The 26,578-nt window shown below is 42.7% G+C and overlaps 1 protein-coding gene across 1 annotated transcript in view; it reads left to right on the top strand.

The window, feature by feature from the left end:
* The window catches only part of sspo (SCO-spondin), a 237,670-nt gene that overhangs the window by 61,733 nt on the left and 149,359 nt on the right, over positions 1-26,578 (top strand). The window contains exons 24-35 of the mRNA XM_060922454.1: positions 1,903-2,012; positions 2,177-2,326; positions 5,776-5,869; positions 6,026-6,435; positions 6,688-6,924; positions 11,751-11,981; positions 12,821-12,921; positions 13,640-13,856; positions 15,571-15,723; positions 24,599-24,736; positions 25,026-25,208; positions 25,323-25,473. Of these exons, the coding sequence (XP_060778437.1) occupies positions 1,903-2,012; positions 2,177-2,326; positions 5,776-5,869; positions 6,026-6,435; positions 6,688-6,924; positions 11,751-11,981; positions 12,821-12,921; positions 13,640-13,856; positions 15,571-15,723; positions 24,599-24,736; positions 25,026-25,208; positions 25,323-25,473 (2,175 nt within the window). The remainder of the gene's footprint in view (positions 1-1,902; positions 2,013-2,176; positions 2,327-5,775; positions 5,870-6,025; positions 6,436-6,687; positions 6,925-11,750; positions 11,982-12,820; positions 12,922-13,639; positions 13,857-15,570; positions 15,724-24,598; positions 24,737-25,025; positions 25,209-25,322; positions 25,474-26,578) is intronic.

Genomic DNA, 26,578 nt, shown 5'->3' with positions numbered 1-26,578 from the left:
CATCATTGCTTGATAAAAGATGTACAGTATGCAATGCAGATGAACGTATTACAACCCCGATTCCAAAAAAGTTGGGACAAAGTACAAATTGTAAATAAAAATGGAATGCAATAATTTACAAATCTCAAAAACTGATATTGTATTCACAATAGAACATGGACAACATATCAAATGTGGAAAGTGAGACATTTTGAAATTTCATGCCAAATATTGGCTCATTTGAAATTTCATGACAGCAACACATCTCAAAAAAGTTGGGACGGGGCAATAAGAGGCTGGAAAAGTTAAAGGTACAAAAATGGAACAGCTGGAGGACCAAATTGCAACTCATTAGGTCAATTGGCAATAGGTCATTAACATGACTGGGTATAAAAAGAGCATCTTGGAGTGGCAGCGGCTCTCAGAAGTAAAGATGGGAAGAGGATCACCAATCCCCCCAATTCTGCGCCGACAAATAGTGGAGCAATATCAGAAAGGAGTTCAACAGTGTAAAATTGCAAAGAGTTTGAACATATCATCATCTACAGTGCATAATATCATCAAAAGATTCAGAGAATCTGGAAGAATCTCTGTGCATAAGGGTCAAGGCCGGAAAACCATACTGGGTGCCCGTGATCTTCGGGCCCTTAGATGGCACTGCATCACATACAGGCATGCTTCTGTATTGGAAATCACAAAATGGGCTCAGGAATATTTCCAGAGAACATTATCTGTGAACAGAATTCACCGTGCCATCCACCGTTGCCAGCTAAAACTCTATAGTTCAAAGAAGAAGCCGTATCTAAACATGATCCAGAAGCGCAGACGTCTTCTCTGGGCCAAGGCTCATTTAAAATGGACTGTGGCAAAGTGGAAAACTGTTCTGTGGTCAGACGAATCAAAATTCGAAGTTCTTTATGGAAATCACGGACGCCATGTCGACTCTAAATTGACCGTAGGTGTGAATGTGAGTGTGAATGGTTGTCTGTGTCAGCCCTGTGATGACCTGGCGACTTGTCCAGGGTGTACCCTGCCTTTCGCCCATAGTCAGCTGGGATAGGCTCCAGCTTGCCTGCGACCCTGTAGAAGGATAAAGCGGCTAGAGATAATGAGATGAGATGAGGGACACCATGTCATTCGGACTAAAGAGGAGAAGGACAACCCAAGTTGTTATCAGCGCTCAGTTCAGAAGCCTGCATCTCTGATGGTATGGGGTTGCATTAGTGCATGTGGCATGGGCAGCTTACACATCTGGAAAGACACCATCAATGCTGAAAGGTATATCCAGGTTCTAGAGCAACATATGCTCCCATCCAGACGACATCTCTTTCAGGGAAGACCTTGCATTTTCCAACATGACAATGCCAAACCACATACTGCATCAATTACAGCATCATGGCTGCGTAGAAGAAGGGTCCGGGTACTGAACTGGCCAGCCTGCAGTCCAGATCTTTCACCCATAGAAAACATTTGGCGCATCATAAAATGGAAGATACGACAAAAAAGACCTAAGACAGTTGAGCAACTAGAATCCTACATTAGACAACAGTGGGTTAACATTCCTATCCCTAAACTTGAGCAACTTGTCTCCTCAGTCTCCAGACGTTTACAGACTGTTGTAAAGAGAAAAGGGGATGTCTCACAGTGGTAAACATGGCCTTGTCCCAACTTTTTTGAGATGTGTTGTTGTCATGAAATTTAAAATCACCTAATTTTTCTCTTTAAATGATACATTTTCTCAGTTTAAACATTTGATATGTCATCTATGTTCTATTCTGAATAAAATATGGAATTTTGAAACTTCCACATCATTGCATTCTGTTTTTATTTGCAATTTGTACTTTGTCCCAACTTTTTTGGAATCGGGGTTGTATAAAGGTGAGTGTGGTTCTGCAGATCAAAATGTCTGTGTATATGATGTAGCTGTGATTCAGGAGGAGACTGTGAGTGTCTTTGCACAGCCATCGCTGCCTACGCTGAGGAGTGCAACCGTAGAGGAGTTTACATTCGCTGGAGATCTCAAGAGCTTTGCCGTAAGTATGAATGCACCATTATCACTAGTCCAAAAACACACAAACACAAATGCAAACCGGTTTATACAGATATACAGTGTTCAGGCTTCATCTTACATTTTGTTCAAAATCACTGTATTTGAATGAATTTGAGATTGTTCTGTCTGCCTCCGCTTTCCCTCTAGCCCTGCAGTGTGATGATGGTTTGGTTTATGAAGCCTGTGGTTCTGCTTGTTCTGAAGTCTGTCCTGGCACATCTCCTCATGCTGACTCTCACTGCAGCGCTCTATCCTGTGTGGAGGGCTGCTTTTGCCCTCAGGGCACCATCCGCCATGGTCAGGACATTATTTCATTTTTCATACATAGTTTTTTTTTTTTAAATTCTTCTACTAATACTGTCATAGATTTACAAACAAATATAATGTTCATGTAGGCGGCATGGTGGTGTAGTGGTTAGCACTGCCACCTCACAGCAAGAAGGTTCTGGGTTCGAGCCCAGCAGCTGATGAGTCTTTCTGTGTGGAGTTTGCATGTTCTCCCCGTGTCTGCGTGGGTTTCCTCTGGGTGCTCCGGTTTCCCCCACAGTCCAAAGACATGCAGGTTAGGTTAATTGGTGGCTCTAAATTGACCATAGGTGTGAATGTGAGTGTGAATGGTTGTCTGTGTCTTTGTGTCAGTTCTGCGATGACCTGGCGACTTGTCCAGGGTGTATCCCGCCTCTCGCCCATAGTCAGCTGGGATAGGCTCCAGCTTGCCTGCGACCCTGTAGAACAGGATAAGCGGCTACAGATAATGGATGGATGGATAATGTTCATGTATGGCATATGTCATTCATGCACACTATATTTTTCATTTCTGATGCAGAGGTCTGTATACAGCGATTATAAATATGGGTCACTGTGGGAAGTGTTTAATCAGAAAGATTGCCTCTGTGCAAAAAAAATAAGAAAAAGGAATTTAGCAAGAAGGCTTATATTATACAACTTTAACCTACTGTTTGGGTGTTAATGTTGGTTTGTAAATCACTCTTCTAATGGTAACCAATATAATTGTCTGTGAAACAATATTCCTTCCACATTAGTAAAAGTAAAAAGTTTATTATCTAAAGGAAGTAGTGACCGGGCGGCACGGTGGTGTAGTTGTTAGCGCTGTCGCCTCACAGCAAGAAGGTCCGGGTTCGAGCCCCGTGGCTGACGAGGGCCTTTCTGTGCGGAGTTTGCATGTTCTCCCCGTGTCCGCGTGGGTTTCCTCCGGGTGCTCCGGTTTCCCCCACAGTCCAAAGACATGCAGGTTAGGTTAACTGGTGACTTTAAATTGACCGTAGGTGTGAATGTGAGTATGAATGGTTGTCTGTGTCTATGTGTCAGCCCTGTGATGACCTGGCGACTTGTCCAGGGTGTACCCCGCCTTTCGCCCGTAGTCAGCTGGGATAGGCTCCAGCTTGCCTCGGACCCTGTAGAACAGGATAAAGCGGCTACAGATAATGAGATGAGATGAGAAGTACAGTAGTGACCACAATTCATAACACACAGAGAACCAGATGTTAGCCATTAAGGCCACGAACACTGTCTTCGGAGCATTCAGGAAAGCAATTCAGATGATGTCCATCCATCCATCCATCCATCCATCCATCCATCCATCCATCCATCCATTACCCGTAACCGCTTATCCTGTGCAGGGCGACAGGCAAGCTGGAGCCTATCCCAGCTGACTATGGATGAGAGGCGGGGTACACCCTGGACAAGTCGCCAGGTCATCGCAGGGCTGACACAGAGACAAACAACCATTCACACTCACATTCACACCTACGGTCAATTTAGAGCCACCAGTTAACCTAACCTGCATGTCTTTGGACTGTGGGGGAAACCGGAGCACCCGGAGAAAACCATCACAGACACGGGGAGAACATGCAAACTCCACACAGAAAGGCCCCCGTCGGCCGCTGGGCACAAACCCAGAACTTTCTTGCTGTGAGGCAACAGTGCTAACCACTACACCACCGTGCTGCCAATTCAGATGATGTGAACAGGATATTCATATATACAGTACCAGTCAAAACTTTGGAAACACCTTCTAATTTAATGTTTTTTCTTTATTTTTATGAATTAAAATACACTTCATTTCTTAAAGTAATGATGCATGTCATTTCTATTTGCTTAGTTGAGCGGTTCTTGACATAATATGGATTAATATAGTTCACCTCCCTTTGCCAGTAAAATCCAGGGCTTTTGGTTTGGGAATGCCTTGATGGTCTAGGTGGTTGACAAAAGCTATATATTTAACAGTTATTCCATGAAACTGAGTCATATATGCACTGATATAAGCCATATATGATGAAATTGAGTGGAATAACTGTTTTATTCTATCCATGTTCACTGTATTTTGAGAAACAGAGCATTTTTATTTATTTATTTTTTTTTACAAATTTGCTAAATAAAAACTTTATACAAAACGTCTGACAAAATAATTTCTGCTTAGAATGTAAACAAACCAGCAAAATGACAGGAGCAATTTGTGAAAAATGCTATAATAATTCTTAAAAAATTAAAAAAGATACATTCTTACCATCAAATACTTTTATTCCATATTTTGTTGCTTTTTTTTTGTATTTTGGGGGGTTTTGTTTTCAAGTCGAGTTTTTATTTCGTCCTCGGTTGGTTCAGCAACACGCGCTTTTCTTTTCTTCTTTTTTTGGCGGTCAGCAAACCAACTTAAAGGTGCATTACTCCCACCAACTGGGCTGGAGTGTGGAACAGGAGATATTGGGGGGGAACTATATTATTTTATTTTGCTATTTCTGTTTCTTTTAAATACTTGATAACAATGTGGTATAACTGACTTGATGCGCGCCGCCATTTTGTTTTTCTCTACTCACGTTATATGAGCTGATATTCTAGTAGTAGAGTAGCCAATCAGAGCATGCGATTGATTGCTCATATCCAGTGAATGTGGACAGAATATATAAATATTTGTGATCTGCTTGGGTGGTACAGTAGGTCAGTGGTTAGCACTGTCGCCTCACAGCAAGAAGGTTCTGGGTTTAAACCTTGTTGTCGACGGGGGCCTTTTTGTGTGGAGTTTGCATGTTCTCCCCGTGTCTGCGTGGTGCTCCGGCTTCCCCTACAGTTCAAAGACATGCAGGTTAGGTAAAATACCCAGCCACTGGGGTTGCACAAGCTAGTGCATACTTAGTGCTGGTCCCAAGCCTGGATAGATTGGGGAGGGTTGTGTCAGGAAGGGCATCCGATGTAAAACCTATGCCAAATCATATATACGGAACAGATCCCCTGTGACGACCCCTAATGGGAGCAGCTGAAAGAAAAGAAGATAGGTAGTGATCTGCTTGGATTTACTTGGGACAATTTTACTTTAAAAACCATAGGCCATTTTTCATTGCCTCTTTTGCAGGTGCTGTGGTTTATATAGCAAATCTATATCTATGTGACAGGTTTTTTTTTTTTTATTTCACCCAGTGTCCTATTAAATATTAAAACATTAAACTGAAAGTGTTTCAAAAATTATTTAGTATGGAACCAAAAGCAGAGTTGACATAACAAACAGAAATCCCTGAACTGTAGCCAAAAAGACTTGACTTGACAATGTAATGTGAGACATAGTTATGAACGTGATACAGTCTGTACACCAGCCACCACTAGACGAACTGTACTTAGGTGAATCCTATATTCTTGTGCAATTTATTGTTTGGAAACTATGACATACTGTATGTACATGTTGGGTTGTTTGTTTGAGATAATAACATCTAATGGTGCTCTTCCCACTGCAGGCGACAGCTGTATTTCCCCCTCCGAGTGCCCATGTGAGTGGGATGGCTCACTGTTTCCTCCTGGAGCTGCTGTAACTCAACACTGTCAGAACTGGTCAGACTGATAATATTATAGTGATGCTAAGTGATCATGAGGCCTTTTTGCTAACACACTATTGTGTACTTCTGATCTTAGGCTTTCAGCAATAATAAAACTCCTATAGTGATTCAGAACACATCATCATTCAGACATGTACGTTTGTATTTTCAGCTCATGTTTGAACAGTACCTGGCACTGCACTGGCCCTGTATGTCCTCCCACTGTTCCCTGTCTGGATTCAGAGTTCCAGTGTAGCGGTGGTTCTCGTCGCTGTATTCCCTCTCTCTGGCTCTGTGATAATGAAGATGACTGTGGAGATGGATCAGATGAACTTTGTCCCACCACCTGTCCTCCTGAGCAGTTCCACTGCTCTGGAGGAGCCTGTTTACCCCTGGAGCTGCGCTGTGATGGCCATCCTGACTGTGCTGATCAATCTGATGAGGAGTTCTGTGCTCCGGTTACAGAAGTCCCAGGGTGTGTTTCTGGGGAGTTCCGTTGCACTAATGGACTCTGTCTGTCTGCCGCTAAAGTGTGTGATGGAAGACTGGACTGTGGGTTTGCTGATGACTCAGATGAGCGAGGTAACTCATGAAGTATCTAACACGGAAGGCTATGCTTTAATCAATCGTAGTACTTCTGCTTGGAACATTCTGATTTACAAATTCTATTGTTAAAAGTGCTCTACAAATACAATTATATTCAATTGAATTGAATTTTTCTCCATTAGCTGCTAAATACTTGCATGAGCTTGTATATATTTTCACTGTTGCTAATACTAGATTCATGAGTTGACATCTCATTGTCTCCCTAACTATCTAACCTACCTAAAACAGATTGTGGAGTGGTATGTGCTGAAGAGGAGTTCCGTTGTTCAGCTGGACGCTGCATTCTCTATCTGCATCGTTGTGATGGTCATGACGACTGTGGAGACTTTAGCGATGAGCGTGGGTGTGTTTGTGCTCCGGGAGAGTTCCAGTGCCCTGGTGATCAGTGTGTACCTGCACAGAAAGTGTGTGATGGCCATAAGGACTGTCCATCTGGGATTGATGAAGTTATTTGTCCTGTTAAAGGTATTTTACTACTGGAGCACAAACATATGTGCATTATTAACTGATTATTAGCTCATCCAGCTGACAGGCAGTGAGCTTATGCCATCATGTTTTGTCCGTTGTCCGTCAGGCGTCGTCTAAATTCACGAAAATCACTTCTTCTCTCTCCAATTCTTCACCGATTTTTATTCTTTTTGGCAGGAAGGTGGGTCTGCCTGGGGTGCATATACCTTCTACCCAAATTTGGATAATTGCAATTCATAATGAAAATATGGAGTAATTAAGCCCTAACAAGCAGTTTCCACACAAATCGCTTCTTCTCCCTCAGTTCTTCACTGATTTTGATTCTAGCTAGCATGAAGGTAGGGGTACCTAGGGTGCATATAACTTTTACCCAGATTTGCTTAATTCCAATTATTAATGAAGTTTTTTTTAACAACTTTATTGGGCTACTTACAAAAAATTACATCAATAAGAAATTAACATTTACAAAAATATAAGCAATAATAAAGAAAAAAAACAAAAACTAAAATTAAAGTTAGCCCAAAAGGGTGAGCATGAATGGGAACAAGTCCCATGCTGGGTGCAACCCTTAGCCTTACAAAAGCAGTAAAATTATATAAAAATTCAATTAATATGTCTAAAACTAGTTACAACCTGTGACAGGAACAAGTTGGCGCAAGCGTCCATGTACATGGCCAGTCCGGGTCAAAGAAAGTATCCAGGTGCTTAAACATTAATTTCTTGACACTTAAAGTGAAAGAGGCAGAGCTAGAAAAGGCAATGGAAGTATCCACTGCGCTACAGACACGGTTCCATAATTTAACAATACGGTTAAAAAAAAGATGCCTGGTAGGTACTTGTCTTACATAGCGGCGGCTTTAGATTAAAGGAATTACTGGCTCATGTCCTCCCGTGCGATACAAAGGTGACAAAGTTGCTTACGTCTAGATCAATCTCTTTGTACAAGCATTTAAAGAAAAATACAAGATCTTTAAGTTCACGGTCTAGTGCTAGTGGCAAGATCTTTAAAGCCACCAGCCTGTCCTTGTATGACATCTCACCTATCTTAACTTGGAGAATCCACCTAGTTGCGCCGCTGGACGCGCTCCACTTGTCCTTTCAAGGTGACTTTATCTGGTGACCATACTTGAGTTGCATAGCTCAGTTGAGATTTAACAAGGGACAAGTAGAGTATGCGCCTGATCGCCCTATCTGTCAGCAGCGGGCAGGTCCGTATCAATAGGCCCAGCAGCTTATTTGCCTTTGCACAGATGGAATGAATATGAGAATTCCATGTTAGATCACTAGAGATGGTGACTCCGAGATCCTTTTCTTTGCGCACCTGTTCTAGCTGAAAGATACCCAGACGGTATTCATGTACCAGGTGGGATTTCTTGCGCGTAATACTAAGTGATTTGCATTTGGATGCATTAAAGCTGATGTTATTGCGTTTAGACCAATCCTGCATGTTCGTTAGAGTCGACTGTAAAGATAGACAGTCATCGGTGGATTTCACTAGCTTGTAAACTTTAGTGTCATCCGCGTAGAGAGCCACCTTAACTCCGTCAAGGGCCTCCTCAGGGAGGTCATTGATGAAGATCGTGAACAATAAAGGGCCAAGAAGGCTTCCTTGTGGCACACCGGAAGTGACAGGTGTCCACTCCGATGCTGCCCCATCAATGACGACTCTTTGTACCCTACCCTGCAGGTAGTCAGTAAGCCAAGCAAACAAATGACCAGAAACGCCGTATACCCTCAGCTTGGTGAGAAGGACAGAATGATCGACAGTGTCGAACGCTTTCGCAAAATCCAAATATATGACGTCCGTTTGAATGTTTTTATCCAGAGTCTCCCCGATAGAATGCAGCACAGCCAGCAACTGCGTTACACATGAGCGGTTTTTCAAGAAACCGTGTTGGAGTGCGGTTATTAAAAGCTTCACGTGATCGTATAACCGTGAGCCAACACAGCGTTCCAAGATTTTGCCAATAATTGAAAGAAGTGAAATTGGCCGATAAGTTTCAACATGTTCCTTTGAGTCCTTTTTGTGAATAGGTGTTATGTCGGCTGATTTCCATTCACGAGGAATCTTGCCCTTTGCCAGCGAATAGTTAAAAAGTGTGCATAAACTTGACACAATTTGCTCATTACACTCCTTTAACAGGCGCGCTGGAATGCCATCTGGACCTTGGGCTTTAGAGATGTCGAGTGCATTCAAGCATTCCTTGACTTCATCGATCGACACTTCAACTTCTGAAATTTCCATATCCGTCTGTATAGGAATGTTGTTTACAGAATTTGACGGAGAGCGAAAAACTGAGCTAAAATACTGATTAAGTAGCTCCGCTTTTTGTCGGGGTTTTTCGCTCGATTTGCCATTGTAAGAAATGACAGAGTTAGCTCCCGATCTCCCGCCTAGGAAGGCTTTATGATAACTCCAAAACTGTTTTGGATTGTCCGTAAATGACGCTTGAATTTTAGACAGATACTCTTGGTGTTTTCTTTGTACTAGTGTCTTTATGTTTTGACTTAAAGTCCTGAGTTTCTGCTTGCGCTCAGCTGTTTTATTGAGGCGGTATTTGCGCAGCACAGTGTATTTCTTGCGGATAAGATGACGTACTTCTGCATCAATCCAAGGAGGCGAATTAGTACCACGCACTGTTTTCATCGGGACATAATCCTTGACAGCCATCAGGAACAAGTCTTTCCATCCCAACCAATATTCATCAATATCATCAGATACGGCTATTTCAAAGGGTGTCCGAGCCAGAGCGGCCCGCAAAGCATCAAAGTCCGCCTTTTTAAAGTCGAAAACTTGTCGCGCCGTACCCTTAGCTCTCTTGAATCTTAGTTTGATAGAAAATTCAATGACATAATGATCTGAGGGGAAAGTACTCTCACGAGGGTGGAGTGTAGAAACGTTCTCAATTACTTCAGGCCAGTTGGTAAGAATCAGGTCCAGCTTATTACCAGATATATGCGTCGGGCCCGGGACAAATTGCTGGAAGTAATTGTCGCCCATTAATTCGCAAAAAACATTATGATCCCTTCGGTATCCAGTATTAATCGGGGCTGTTTGGTCGCCAGACCAATCTAATTCAGGAAGATTGAAGTCTCCAACAAGGATTAGGCAGGTGGATTCGCCATTCTGCTGAAGGGAAGAGTTCAAAGTAAGAATAGGCTCAGGCTCCGTGTCAGGATGATAAAAACAGTAGAGCAAGACTGGTTTATCATGGCCGTTCCTCAGCTCAACAACAACAACTTCGATTCCTTCCTCCTCCAAATCATTACGTCTGCAAACTTGAATGTCGTTTTTAATCGCTACCAGCACACCACCACCACGGCCGACTCTGTCCTGGTGAAAGATATTGAAGCCAGGTAGAATTTCACTATCGAAAAGAGAGTCATTTAGCCAGGTTTCAGTGAGAGCAATAACATCTAATCCCCCGCCATAAACAAGTCTCTGTAGGATCATAATTTTGCAGATTTTACTCGCACAATCGCTTTCGGAGTTTACCATTGCTTTCAAGCTTCTCGTGTTCAAATACAGAACACGGAGACTCTCGCTCCAGTGACCAGGTCCAGGATTGGGATGGATGCCGACGAGTCGAGTTTCACATGGGTTGAAACATGCAACTCGATTTAGGCCGTACGGGATGGTGACATTGAAAAATTTTCTTCTAAAACCTACCAGAGACGGAGTGTTGTTATCACGTAAAACTTCCAGAGTATTACTGTTCTCTGGAGCAGATAGGAGGATCAAAAGTTGGAGCAGGGTTATGGACTAATTAAACCTTAATGAGCAATTCAATAAAAATAGCTTCTTCTCGGTCAATTCCTCACCATTTTGGATTCTTTCTGGCAAATAGGTCAGTATTCCTAGGGTGTATATATCTTCTATATACAGCTTGTATATAGTGTATATAGCTTGCAACATTTCTTGTGCAAGGGACCGGAATGAGCTACGCCGTCATTGACGGTATCGTTGGTATAGGCCTTAGCATTATTTGTTGGAATATACTCATAAAATTTAATAAATTGAGAATCAACCAGTACCTGATAAGGATCTGATGTCAACATCCTCATAGTGGCATAGAACCAGACATGATATCAATCCATAATTCCAGGTCAATATTGGTGCAATACACACAGTTACTGCATCCCAAATTATTTTTTCACTTTGCTTGTCTGGATATGTTCTATAGTGTAAATAATTTAACTGATTTAGTGGATTTTCTACAGAATATTAAGATCAATATCACAGAACAGATAACAGTAGTAGATGTACAAGTAATAAGTGTTCAAGCTTCTGTCATTTAAAGGGGACATATTCTGAAAAGCTTACATTTAGGTATCTGGAGTGCCTATAAACTCACAAACTCTGAAACAAGACACCCAGTCAGTTTCTTTTGGGCTGCCTGTTTCAGAAAACATGTGCTTCAACAAGCTGTTCAGATTTGGTTCCCCTTTCTATGTCACTAGTGGAGCTCATTAAAATGATCCTGCCCCCTCATCTGAGTATCTCCACTCATGGCTTGAGAGCTGCGTTTGTGAAAGAATATTCATGAGGGAAGTGCTACCTGATTGGCCATAAAAGGGGGGGGGGGGGGAGCTGTTGCTCATTAACATTTAAAGGAACAGATACTCAGATCAGCCATTTTGAACAGGCCTGTTTAGACAGGGTGAGAAGGTGCTGTGGTGCTTTATCCTTATGGTGTTTTGACCAAATTATTTCACAGACATTTCATTAAGACCTCAGGGAACTGTGTCAACTTGTTGGAAAGGGGTAGAATATGTCACCTTTAAGATTGTCATCACTGTGAGTTTATGTTTCTGTGTTTCAGAGTGTAATCAGTATGAGTTTGGGTGTGCGAATGGTCAGTGTGTGCCGCTGGCTTGGCGTTGTGATGATGAAACAGACTGTCTGGATGGAAGTGATGAACAGCAGTGTGCACGTCCTTGTAGACCTGACCAGGTCTCCTGTCAAAGTGGAGACCAGTGTGTCCAGCACATGCATTTGTGTGACGGGACACCACACTGCCGGGATGCCTCTGATGAAAGCATGGACAATTGTGGTGAGATATTTATTCATATGCACTAATAACATGATGTAACTTCATTTTTGTTCCTGGGTAGTAAGTGCCATTTTCTAATTGCTTTTGCTCAAATCATATAGAAAATGGCTATTTATCCCCTCAAACTTTGCTTTTGTGACCAGGACACTGGTATGCCGAAATGAAACTATTTTCATTGAGAAAATGGGTGAATTTGCATCTTTTCTTTCACATAAAGTATAAATTAAAGTCAGTCCTCCTTGACGATTGAGACCTCTGCAACTCCTGCCAGGAAACGTTGCAGAAAATGTACAAATGAATGAAATAAGTTATACCAAGCAACAAAGCATTTCAATCTCCATCTGGTCCTATCCAGCATACACTCGCTAGTTATTATGTGTGTATTTTCTACCCCATCATTTTCCAGGGTCTACACGAATCCCACCTTGTCCTGGCAGTTTCTCATGTGATAACAGAACATGTGTGAATACATCACGTGTGTGTAATGGTATTCCTGACTGTCCCAGAGGAGAGGACGAACTGCTGTGTGGTGAGTCTGCAAATGTTTCTCAAAAGGACATGGTGCATGACACAGTGAATAGCATATAAAATAAAGGATAGCAATGCAGCAATAATCAGCAATCAATCAATAATAATTTATTTATATCATATACAGAAATCAAGTTACACATCGAAAAAACTAAGACATACGAAGGATATAATGCTGCCTAGAAATAACTAATTAAAGCAGTGCATTTTGGCACAATTATCTTTATTATTTGCAGTATTATTATTTTTTTACATTGACTCTTTTTTTTAAACCATGTGTCCAATCATGACTATTTCTTTTCTATGTACAGGAAAGCCCAGTATTTCTCCACTGCCCCCTGGTGGCAGGAACACTACTCACATCTGTCCTGAGTTCACCTGCTTGGATGGATCCTGTGTCTCTTTTAAATCAGTAAGACAGGAAACACATGAATACATTTTCACAATAGGAAGATACTGTGAGTTGGCCTAGTGGTTAGTGTGTCCGCTTCTGGACTAGGAGATCGCGAGTTCTACATACCAAAGACCATCATTAAAAATGGTACCTACTGCCATTTGGTAAGGCACACTGCAATACAGATGTGAGTGGGGAAGTCAAACTCTCACTGTTGCCAGAGGACCAGCCCCCCACTGTAAAACTAGCTGTATAGGTGAGAGGCTCAGAGCTATAGAAACAGAGATCGGCGCCGCACCCATACACCTTAAAGAGTTGGTTAGTACTGGGACAGGAGACTGCCTGGGAAGACCAGATTCTGGCGTGAAAGGGACTTTGACAATAGGAAGATTGGCTTTACCTCAGCATTATGATTATAGCAAAGTGAGTGAAAAATGCCACCAATCACATTCTGGATATTTGTAAGAGAGATCGGAGCATTTACAGGATCCTTTTCTAATATGAAATTTTAGCATAATTTCCCAAAGAGTAATGAATTCAATATATCACAGTTTAAAACAACAACAACAATATTTTACTACACTTTCTTTTAAAAAAATCTCAAGATAACCCAAGATCCTTCTGATGAATAAAGGAAAAAAAAAACAGTGGTGTATTATAAAGACTACCACACTCTCCTCTTCAGTGTTCATTGTATTTAGTCAAATAAAACCTTATCTGAACGTGTGTGTTTTAGGTATGTAACGGAGTAGCAGACTGCCCTAATGCTGTAAGCCCCTCAGATGAACAAGACTGTCGGAGTTGGGGCCCATGGGGACCCTGGAGTCCCTGCAGCCAATCCTGTGGCTCTGGCATTATGAGCAGATACAGACACTGCCCTGTGGGGGACATGCTCACACACTGCAGGGGAGATGATACACAGAGACAGCAGTGTTACTCCACAGCTTGTCCTGGTGAGAGCCTTCACTTCTTCATCATCATAATCAAAACCATCATTTTAATAATAAGAGTGATTAGGCAATCTTCATTACAATTCTGGTCTTGTAAATGTGATGTTGAAATTAGAGCTGATGATGTGATTTACACTTGGTTAGGCTTAATTAGGACTGCAGTTGTAGATAGAAATGTGGATAATTAACCCACTGGGACATTATGAAAGATACAGAAAATGCACCGAGAAATTAGACTTGAGTGAAAAGACAGATGTCATCTCATTATCTGTAGCCGCTTTATCCTGTTCGACAGGGTCACAGGGAAGCTGGAGCCTATCCCAGCTGACTACGGGCGAAAGGCGGGGTACACCCTGGACAAGTCGCCAGGTCATCACAGGGCTGACACATAGACACAGACAACCATTCACACTCACATTCACACCTACGGTCAATTTAGAGTCACCAGTTAACCTAACCTGCATGTCTTTGGACTGTGGGGGAAACCGGAGCACCCGGAGGAAACCCACGCGGACACGGGGAGAACATGCAAACTCCGCACAGAAAGACCCTCACCGGCCACGGGGCTCGAACCCAGACCTTCTTGCTGTGAGGCGACAGTGCTAACCACTACACCACCGTGCCGCCCAAATGTACTCCAGTGAAAGTTAAAATAAATGAATAAATAAAAAAGTTGTGAGATGTACTCAAGGATTAAAGCGTAAACAGTAATTTTAAACTGGTGAAATTATGTCATGTCTTGTTTTATGTGAAATTAAAAAAATAAAAGTAACAAATATACAAATAAACTAGACATAGATACCTATCTGAAATGAGATTTCTCCAGCTGAGAACAGAAAATGAAAAAGGGGCGAATGAATCCATCCTTAACTCTATTCATGACCAATATTCACCATAGAATCTGACTTGCTTTGTAATGAGTACTTTGAAGGTCTATATCAAAAGGTAAAGAACTGGCACCCTAAAAGGCAACTGAACCCAGTCCATGCTTATGACATCTGACACTCTGCTATAACTGTACCTGTGAGCTTTGTTTTTTATGGAGATTTCCTTGGAAATGTCATTAAATAAGAGTTTAAGCGTTCCGTGTTAATAATACTCACGTATAAATTTTCTAAAATAATACTTAAATATGGGACAGTACGGTGGTGTAGTGGTTAGCGCTGTCGCCTCACAGTAAGAAGGTTCTGGGTTTGAGCCCAGTGGCTGGCAAGGGCCTTTCTGTGTGGACTTTGGATGTTCTCCCCGTGTCTGCGTGGGTTTCCTCCTGGTGTTCCGGTTTCCCCCACAGTCCAAAGACATGCAGGTTAGGCTAATTGGTGGCTTTAAATTGACTGGAGATGTGAGTGTGAATGGTTGTTTGTGTCTATGTGTCGGCCCTGCGATGACCTGGCGACTTGTCCAGGGTGTACCCCGCCTCTCGTCCATAGTTAGCTGGGATAGGCTCCAGCTTGCCTGCGACCCTGTTGGACAGGATAAGCGGCTACAGGTGATGGATGGATGGAATACTTAAATATAGTAATGAAGAACAATTACGCAAGTAATTATTTTTAGAAATTATTATACCCATAATTATTAGAAATTATGGGTATTTCTAACCCTGGATGCAGTTGTTTTTAATGCAGATATTTTGTACTAAAATGATAAACTAAAGGAATGGGATTTGATTCTGATCATTTGCTTTGACTTGATATGTGGATGTGTGTTTGTTGAACAGTTGATGGACATTGGTCAGCGTGGACGACATGGTCGAACTGCTCGAAAGGTTGCGGTGGAGTGGAGATCCGCAAAAGAGTGTGTGTTCCACCACAGAACGGAGGCCGAGCATGCACTGAGCTGCCAGGAGACACAGCCCTGAGCACTGAGATCAGTGAGAGCACACACACACACACACACACACACACACACGCACACTAGGGCTATACCAGTTTTGATATAAATATTGACATATTGCCATCACACTGATAAAGCACAGATAAAGTCTTTTAAAATATTCAGAAAAGCCGCATTAATCGATGTGATGCCAGCAAACACAGTAGAGTGCTGGGGGTTGATGATAGTTTGCATTAATAGGTTTCTGGATATGAATACAGTTTAGTTGTTAGACATGGGTTCAAGTTAAATGATTTAAGATAAGGTCTTTAGATCTTTATTCATCCCGAAGGAAATTCTAGTGCCAGAGGTTGCTCAAAAATTGCAACATCAGAATAAAAAAAACAAATAGAGTAATAAATAAATGTAACACCAGCACCTAATAGAATAACAATAAAAGTAAGATAAATTTAGTAAACTAAAAGAAGAAAAATAAAAATAGAAGAGTAGGAAAGTAATATTGCACATGAAAGTCATATTGGCAATGATATTGCAAATAATAGGGGAAGCCAAGGCCTAAAGGTCAGAGAAGCAGCTTTGGGACCAAGAAGTCACTGGTTTGATTCCCTGGACCAGCAAGAATGGCTGAAGTGCCCTTGAGCAAGACACCTAACCTTCAGATTGCTCTGGGTATATTGTATGTTGCTCTGAATAAGAGCATCTGCTAAATGTTTGTAACGTAGTAAAAATAATTACTGCACACTGAAGAGTAAGGTTGCTTATGATATTGATTCTTAATATTAATTGCATATGATATTAAGAAGTAATATTGCAATGATATTGAAAGAGTAATATGATATTGATATTTTTGTTCTCAGTGTCTGATGACAGAAGGGGGAGGAGTTACACATATTAACAATATAAGTTTTATAATAAACAAATATAAGTAAGAAATGATGATGTTTCTGACTTTTGATTTTATTGGGAAAATAAAATCTAGATCTAACTGGAAAAAGCTGATGTGGATCACGACAACATATATATGGCTTACAGTGATACAAATACTAACACTCTAATATCAACTGTAAGGCAAATCGAGGCTTACAGTAACTTAGTCTTACAGTAAGTGCTTGACCAACACTAAAGACTACATGTACCTTTAATAAAGCATTCATTTAATGTCCCATTACAATCTGAGAGTGGACAGTGAAAAAGTTATGAAAGAAAAATTCCAGGATTTTTAACCTGGGCTCTATTTTCCCATCTCTTTTGGTCCATATATTGACTAGGGACAAAAACGATTGAAGTCAGTCCAGTACTAGGTCAGAACACTCTAACTGGTAACCGGAAAATGGCTATAATGTAATTGTGGTATGTTGAGCGGGTGGGTGGAACACAGAAGTACGGCAGGCCAGAACTGAGTTTCACAAAACTCTTTATTTGCAGCTTTTCAGCTTATTTAACAAACTCCCAGTCACACAGACACGCACACACCCATCAGTCATCTGGTTGGGGAGCGAGCCTCTTCTCTCCTCTCCCCCTCCCTTTATACTCCATCCCTGCAACACATACACACAGACAAATTAACATCAGGTGTAATGACCTAGCCACTTACCTTCCCCGACCCTGCCCTCCATTCACAGACTGCTGCTTGGCCACGCCCCCACTGCCGCAGTAATCCTTTGGGGCAATCATCCACGTCAAAGCAACCCACTTTTTTTCACCACTGACAAGCTCATAATATTATTATAAATGCCCATCCATTATCCGTAGCTGCTTATCCTGTGCAGGGTTGCGGGCAAGTTGGAGCCTGTCCCAGCTGACTATGGGTGAGAGGCAGGGTACACCCTGGACAAGTTGCCAGATCATCGCAGGGCTGACACATAGAGACAAACAACCATTCACATTCACACCTACGGTCAATTTAGAGCCACCAATTAGCCTAACCTGCATGTCTTTGGACTGTGGGGGAAACTGGAGGAAACCCACGCAGACACAGGGAGAACATGCAAACTCCACACAGAAAGGCCCCCGTTGGCCACTGGGCTCGAACCCAGGACCTTCTTGCTGTCAGGCGATAGTGCTAACCACTACACCACCGCGCTGCCTATTATAAATGTCTGATATTTTAAAAAGGATCCTTTCCATGTTGTCAAACACTTATGCATATTGTCGTAATCAGCTAAATATTTGGGCATGACTTTGAGAATAGATTTCTTCACAAATTCTGTGTGACTTCTTCTTTTGTAAACATCAGAAAACATCCCCCTTGTGATAATCCTGATGCCTTACTTCTGGCTGGAGTCTCATGACCTTGCTCCTGTGGAGAATGGTCCCACATGGACAGTTGAAAGATACACTTAGGGCGTATTCACACCTACGTTGTTTGGTCCGGACCAAACGACCAAACGAACCAAATTTCCCTTGGTCCGGACCTTTTGGGTTGGTCTGAATACAAACCACCAAACTCTGGTCCGGACCAAACAAGCGGACCGAGACCGAGCTGCAAGGTCGGACTCGGTCCGGACCAAAGGAACCCTGGTGCGGACCTTTTGGAGGTGTGAAAACAGACCGGACCTAATCTGACAGTTTTTCTTTTTTGTACCTCGGGAGCTTCCGTCATTTGTCGAGCATTATGGGAAACAGAGTCTTGACACTCCACCGCAAAGTGCAAACACTGTTTCGGTTGTCAAGGGAACCTTACAACAGTCATTCAGTCATTCAGACCAGTGGTAGGCTAGACTACAGAGTACAAAAAATGAGTAGGGGGCAAACGTGGGCCGAGGAAGAAACGCGTACCCTTGTGGATATCTGGGCAGATGTCCACATATCTGAGCTTTTGGAGAGAACACACAAAAATGCCGACGTGTTTGCTGTATTCAGTGAGAAAATGGAGAAGGGGTTCACGCGCTCCCCAGAACAATGTCGGCTAAAAGTGAAGAAACTCCGTCAGACCTACATTAAAATCAGGGACATTTTTTCAAAAAGTGGCGGTACTAGCGATGCAAAAAAGAAATTCATCTATTACGATGGATAAGGCGAATATCCCGACACATACTGTACCTCCTCCGTCTTGCGTGAAGAGCCAGAACTGTCATAACATGATGTGAACTCATCAGCGCTATCCTCCGTAGCCGCCTTGCCCTTTGTCGTCATCGTTGATAAATTACTTGTACAACAGCATAGTAATCGCACAATTGTGAAAACAGTAAAAACTGGAAAAAACATATAGCTTTGATGACATTAAAAAGAATAACAGCACGGAAAGCCTCCATGACTACTTTTGAACTTAACGCTTTGTGCGTGTGTCGTCTCTGACCAATAGCTGAACGACCTCAGGGCGTGTGGCTTTGTTGACAGATTTTGGTCCGCTTACTAAAATGTACAGTGTGAAAGCGAACCGCACCAAAATGAAAAAATAAAAAAAACATTTGGTTCAGACCAAAGCAAGTGAACTATCGAACTATCCTGGTCTGAATACACCCTTAGAAGATGTTTCTGGACACTTACAGTTTTGCTACGATGATTTAGGACTAAATTTGCCATGATAACTTTAGGACTGCAATGTCATGAACAATTTTGCACTCAAGTCTCCATCAATACAGTTGATAACTTCAACAAAATGGACTTCATGCTAAAACTATAATGAACTTCCTGTTTACACAGTCACACTTTGTGACTATATAGGACAGTTATAAAAGCCAGTTATTTATAATCACGGCGGCACGGTGGTGTAGTGGTTAGCGCTGTCGCCTCACAGCAAGAAGGTCCTGGGTTCAAGCCCCGGGGCCGGCGAGGGCCTTTCTGTGTGGAGTTTGCATGTTCTCCCCGTGTCCGCGTGGGTTTCCTCCGGGTGCTCCGGTTTCCCCCACAGTCCAAAGACATGCAGGTTAGGTTAACTGGTGACTCTAAATTGAGCGTAGGTGTGAATGTGAGTGTGAATGGTTGTCTGTGTCTATGTGTCAGCCCTGTGATGACCTGGCGACTTGTCCAGGGTGTACCCCGCCTTTCGCCCGTAGTCAGCTGGGATAGGCTCCAGCTTGCCTGCGACCCTGTAGAAGGATAAAGCGGCTAGAGATAATGAGAATGAGATGAGATTTATAATCACGCTATCTGTTATCACCCAGATGAAGATGGGTTCCCTTTTGAGTCTGGTTCCTCTCAACGTTTATGCCTCATATCATTTGAGGGAGTTTTGCCTCACCACTGTCACCTCAGGCTTGCTCATCAGGGATAAATACATTTATTAGGGATAAAATTAGTTCATATGTTAAAAGTCTTTATTTTTCTGTGAAGCTGCTTTGCGATAGTGTCTGTTGTTAAAAGCTCTCATCTCATCATCTCTAGCTGCTTTATCCTTCTACAGGGTCGCAGGCAAGCTGGAGCCTATCCCAGCTGACTACGGGCGAAAGGCGGGGTACACCCTGGACAAGTCGCCAGGTCATCACAGGGCTGACACATAGACACAGACAACCATTCACACCTACGGTCAATTTAGAGTCACCAGTTAACCTAACCTGCATGTCTTTGGACTGTGGGGGAAACCGGAGCACCCGGAGGAAACCCACGTGGACACGGGGAGAACATGCAAACTCCACACAGAAAGGCCCTCGCCGGCCCCGGGGCTCGAACCCAGGACCTTCTTGCTGTGAGGTGACAGCGCTAACCACTGCACCACCGTGCGGCCGTTAAAAGCTCTATACAAATAAATTGACTTGACTTAAAACAATGAGTGCAGAAACAGTCATTTTTGACAGTTACTTTACAGTTATTGAGGTACAGTAAAAGGACACAGGCGTATTTCTGTAGGGATCGTTTCCATGTTGTCAGACACTTGTAATAATATTATGAACCTGTCAGTGGTGAAAACAAGCGGTTTGCTTTGACGTTGATGTTTGCTGCATAGGATTATATTGTACAGCTGTTTTGCGGTTGTGAGTTTTCACGTTCTAACGCAATACTGGACTGATTTTAATCATTTGTAAATAGTTGGATCCAAAGAGATGGGAAATACAGTCCAGGTTAAAAAGTCCCAGAATTTTCTTTTAAATATAAAGATCTGATGAGGGTTTTTTTTCCACTTACTTAAAGGGGAACCGAAGGCAAATTTTTTATTATCAAAATTCAATTTATCTCATTTTATTAAATATAGGAATGCATTTTGATAACTATTGTGTCACTGCTATAGCAAGTTATGAGTGTTTGAAATATGCTCTGTAATATATCAGTCCATATGTCAAAGCAGTGGCCGTAAATGAGATTCGCTGAGACCTGTGCGAGACATCGTAGGACAGAAGTAAAACGTACAGCGGAAATCAAAGTGACCAACATCTGCCAACATTGTCAAAAGATGCACACGCCCTCCTTCGAATGCTGATGTAATCAAGCCGGAAGTTTTCCCTGTGTCCGAAATCGCTCCCTACTCACTATTTTGGGCACTATATAGTGTGGACGCCATTTTGTAGCGCTGTCCGAAACCTTAGTAAGGATTATGTGGGAAATGCGCTCAGTATAATATGTATTTATATGTTTTGAAAACCCACCAGCCGCCTGATCTGGCATGTTTTAAATGTGCAACAGTAATGACGTAAATACCAGTGTGACAGACTAGTCCTTATCCTGTCGTCTTTCCAACTCTTTTCAGTTGGTTCGAAGTTGTATGGAATAATCTCCATGTCATGTACACGAGGGAGGCGGATGTACACTACCGTTCAAAAGTTTGGGGTCACCCAGACAATTTTGTGTTTTCCATGAAAAGTCACACTTTTATTTACCACCATAAGTTGTAAAATGAATAGAAAATATAGTCAAGACATTTTTCTGGCCATTTTGAGCATTTAATCGACCCCACAAATGTGATGCTCCAGAAACTCAATCTGCTCAAAGGAAGGTCAGTTTTATAGCTTCTCTAAAGAGCTCAACTGTTTTCAGCTGTGCTAACATGATTGTACAAGGGTTTTCTAATCATCCATTAGCCTTCTGAGGCAATGAGCAAACACATTGTACCATTAGAACACTGGAGTGAGAGTTGCTGGAAATGGGCCTCTATACACCTATGGAGATATTGCACCAAAAACCAGACATTTGCAGCTAGAATAGTCATTTACCACATTAGCAATGTACAGAGTGGATTTCTGATTAGTTTAAAGTGATCTTCATTGAAAAGAACAGTGCTTTTCTTTCAAAAATAAGGACATTTCAAAGTGACCCCAAACTTTTGAACGGTAGCGCATGTGCAGAAGTATACAGTTTAATAAAGTGCAGAATATATATACAGTGAGACAATATATACACAGACAAACAATCCAAAACGGCAGGCTAGATCAAAAATGAGAATACAGGCAAAAGGGTCAGTCAAGGCGCAAACAGTACATCAAAGTTTAAGCGAGGACAAGAACGAGAAACAAGCACAAGGATCGTGAAACAGGAAATCAAGACAACGAGTAGAAAGGCTCAGTAATGCATACATGCGTATCGTAATACTTCGCGATGCGAATGCATCAGCACGGTCCTTAAATAGGCAAACACATAGTTCCTTAATTGAGCTCAGGTGCGCCTTGTTCACGGCACGCGTGCTGGAGTCCATTCAGCACGCACCCAGTCCAAGGCGCGCCTTCAGGTGCACGTGCCACAGCGCACAGGACTGACACTCCATCACTGATGAAGCTGGCAAATCTCGAAATTAATCTAAACTGGAATAATATGGCGATCTGGCCACTGTGTAAACGGTTTTCAAAATGGCAGCACTGACACTTCACGTTTGAAGTCTCGCACAAGTCTAGTGAAGATCGCACAGATAAGCAACGCCTGCCGTGGATCATACGAACTACATTCAACATGGCTAAAAACCGAAAAGGCCAATAAGTGTCATATAATATGCCAATACGAGTCATGATATAAGGTTAATAAAACCGAAAACATAATTGAATAACACGTTAATTAAAAAATAAAGCAAGCTTAAAAATTACTTCAGTTCCCCTTTAATTTATAATAACGGGTAAAAAGTAATTAAACATAAAAAGTGCCAGGAGTTCAAAAACTATTCACTGGTACATTTACACAAAATAAATTACAAGAACAAGAAGCCTTTTTTTCTTTCTTTTTAAATTACACATACACATCTCACAAAGAGTGAAATTCCTCCTCTGCATTTAACCCATCTGGGGCAGTGAACACACACACATGCACACACAAGTGAGCAATGAACACATACCCAGAGCAGTGGGCAGCTATGCTACAGCGCCCAGAGAGCAGTTGGGGGTTAGATGCCTTGCTCAAGGGCACTTCAGCCCTTATTAACCTAACCGCATATCTTTGGATTGTTGGGGAAGCCAGAGCACACAGACACTGGGAGAACATGCAAACTCCACACAGAAAGGCCCCCATCAGCCACAGGGCTTGAACCCAGCACCTTCTTGCTGTGAGGCGACAGTGCTAACCACTCCACAGCTGTGCTGCCCTTACTACTTAGCCTACTTAGTTCACTGTAGTTAGTTATTAATGTGCTTTGAAAAGAAGATCTAAATCAACAGTTTAAGCTGTCATTTTATTAGATCATTCTGACTACATTTAATGTGCTTTTATTACACAGGGTGTTTCAAAAAGATTTGATATAATTTCACAATCGGGCGGCACGGTGGTGTAGTGGTTAGCGCTGTCGCCTCACAGCAAGAAGGTCCAAGTTCAAGCCCCGGGGCCGGCGAGGGCCTTTCTGTGCGGAGTTTGCATGTTCTCCCCGTGTCCGCGTGGGTTTCCTCCGGGTGCTCCGGTTTCCCCACAGTCCAAAGACATGCAGGTTAGGTTAACTGGTGACTCTAAATTGACCGTAGGTGTGAATGTGAGTGTGAATGGTTGTCTGTGTCTATGTGTCAGCCCTGTGATGACCTGGCGACTTGTCCAGGGTGTACCCCGCCTTTCGCCCATAGTCAGCTGGGATAGGCTCCAGCTTGCCTGCGACCCTGTAGAAGGATAAAGCGGCTAGAGATAGAGATGAGATAATTTCACAATCAGGCGGCACGGTGGTGTAGTGGTTAGCGCTGTCGCCTCACAGCAAGAAGGTCCAAGTTCGAGCCCCGTGGCCGGCGAGGGCCTTTCTTTGCGGAGTTTGCATGTTCTCCCAGTGTCCGCGTGGGTTTCCTCCGGGTGCTCCGGTTTCCCCCACAGTCCAAATACATGCAGGTTAGGTTAACTGGTGACTCTAAATTGACCGTAGGTGTGAATGTGAGTGTGAATGGTTGTCTGTGTCTATGTGTCAGCCCTGTGATGACCTGGCGACTTGTCCAGGGTGTACCCCGCCTTTCGCCCGTAGTCAGCTGGGATAGGCTCCAGCTTGCCTGCAACCCTGTAGAACAGGATAAAGCGGCTAGAGATAATGAGATGAGATGAGATCTTTTTAGGTATAGAAATGCCATTCACTGGAAAAGAAAAGGCATTTTGTGTGTTAGAATATGCTTGAACACAGTCAAACAAGACTGTGCAGCGTGCATTTATGAGAGAATTCTTTAAAAAAAAAAAGCCCCCCAAAAAAATCTTTAAAAAAAAAAAAGAATTCTTTAAAAATGCACTGTTACCAGAAAAGACTCTTACCAAAGACATGCTGCAGCGTGTTTGGCAGGAGCTGGCCTACCGACTTGAGGTGCGTCATGTTGCAGGCGGCATGCATATTGAAAATTTTGTGAAATCATTCATGGAATCCACATACCTTTTGAATTTCTCATTCAAATTTTGAGGAATAAATCTTTATATTGTTCAACATTAAGCCTGTTCAGTTTCATTTGCAGAGACTATGTAGTTTCTGGGATATTTACATCTCAAATCATATCAAATTTTTTAAAACACCCTGCATTTCTTTGTACATTCATGCGTCAGTCAGTGACAGTGCAGCACTGGTTACATCTCTCTTTTTCTATCCATCCGTCTGCTCTTGCTTGCAGAGCCGTGTCCTCAGGATGCCTGTGCTAATGTTTCCTGCCCTGCTGGTCTGGTTTCACACACTTGTGCTCCTTGTCCTTTGACTTGTGCTCATATATCAAGTGATGCATCCTGTGATCCCAGTGCTGAGTGTTTCACAGGTAAGCTGTAATATTATGGAAAATAATTTGTCTTTTTTTTTGTTATTGTTTTTGTTTCTTTTTCTGACTTGAGCGCTCATATTTCTTTATTACTCATCCATCTCTACCTGTGTAAGCACTATGGCTTACATCACACTCTTTCCATTTTAATATGCGCATGTCAACTGTATTGTACTGTTAACAAGTCTTCCTCCCTCTTATTTAATGTATTATAGTTCCTGTTAATTCTTCTGCTCTTTCGTATTTTCTTTTTTTTTCTGCTCTCCGTCACATTTGCTGTTTTCTCTAGGTTGCTGGTGCCCAGAAGGGAAAGTGATGAACCACATGCAGCAGTGTGTGCTACCGGAAGAGTGTGTGTGTGAGGTGTCAGGGGTGCGGTACTGGCCGGGGCAGCAGGTCAAGATGGGCTGTGAGATTTGTAGGTGTGAGAGAGGAAGACCACAGCACTGTCAAGCCAACCCAGAGTGTTCAGGTACACACACACACACAGATGTGCACACTTCGACTATAATTGAATCATTCATTGAATCTCTCTCTCTCTCTGAATCTATGACAGTATATTTGTGTTGTGTGTATGATATTTTAGTCCACTGTGGTTGGTCATCCTGGTCCCCATGGGGTGAGTGTTTGGGTCCATGTGGTGTCCAGAGTGTCCAGTGGTCTTTTCGCAGCCCAAATAACCCCTCCAAACATGGCAGCGGTAGACAGTGCCGTGGTATTTACCGGAAAGCCAGACGGTGAGAATACTTACAACAGATCCTCACTCTTTTAACTACACATTTTTCCTATTAGTTTTGCTGTAGGTAATGAATAAATCATCATAATTATTGAATAATGTGCTTTAAGATAAAGAGGGAATACTACAATGGGAGTTCAAAGGGTTAAAAGTGTTATCGTCATTTGGATTACTTCCAGACTTTTAATTAAGATGGCTTATTTGGATTTATTACATTTCAGAGTAGAATAACTTTGTACTGTTTTAATCAAGGGCGGTACGGTGGTGCAGTGGTTAGCACTGTTGCCTCACAGCAAGAAGGTTCTGGGTTTGAGCCCAGTGGCTGACAGGGGCCTTTCTGTGTAGAGTTTGCATGTTCTCCCTGTATCTGTGTGGCTTCCCTCCGGGTGCTCCGGTTTCCCCCACAGTCCAAAGACATTGGTGACTCTAAATTGACCGTAGGTGTGAATGTGAGTGTGAACGGTTGTTTGTCTCTGTGTGTCAGCCCTGTGATGACCTGGCGACTTGTCCAGGGTGTACCCCGCCTCTCACCCATAGTCAGCTGGGATAGGCTCCAGCTTGCCTGCAACCCTGCACAGGATAAGTGGCTACAGATAATGGATGGATGTTTTAAGAAAACAAAACACATTGAGAGAAATATTTAAATTTTTATTTTATTATTTTCCTTTTGCACAGTACTGTTGAATTCATACGAATGCGCTAAAGGGACATATCACTCACTCTCACTCACGGCGGCCACAGCCGAGCCGCATGCCGGAAGCTCCAATCGTGTCGATCTGCCAGGCAGGTTTTAAGCTCGGTCGTGCTGGTGGCACCAACATCCCTCCTTAGTGTGTCCACAAAGGTGGCCGCGGGACGGCCTCTGCCTCTGTGACCATGTGATGGTTCCCACAGTATGAGTTTGGAGGCGGTGATGTCACTGTGTCGGAAGCAATGCCCGACGAGACCGAGTCGTCGCCATGCCACCTTGTCGGATATTTTTGGGAGGTTGCCGTAGAGTTCCTCATTGGTGATGTGGTCCTGCCAGCTGATGTTTAGTGCCGTGCGTAGCATTCTGGTGTAGCAACCATCCAAGGATCTTTCAGAAGTTGACGTGAGTGACCAAC

This window comes from Neoarius graeffei, chromosome 5, assembly GCF_027579695.1.
Source record: "Neoarius graeffei isolate fNeoGra1 chromosome 5, fNeoGra1.pri, whole genome shotgun sequence".
Taxonomy (NCBI): Eukaryota; Metazoa; Chordata; class Actinopteri; order Siluriformes; family Ariidae; genus Neoarius; species Neoarius graeffei.
The sequence above is the reverse complement of the archived record's forward strand: the minus strand, read 5'-3'. Positions and strand labels throughout refer to the sequence as shown.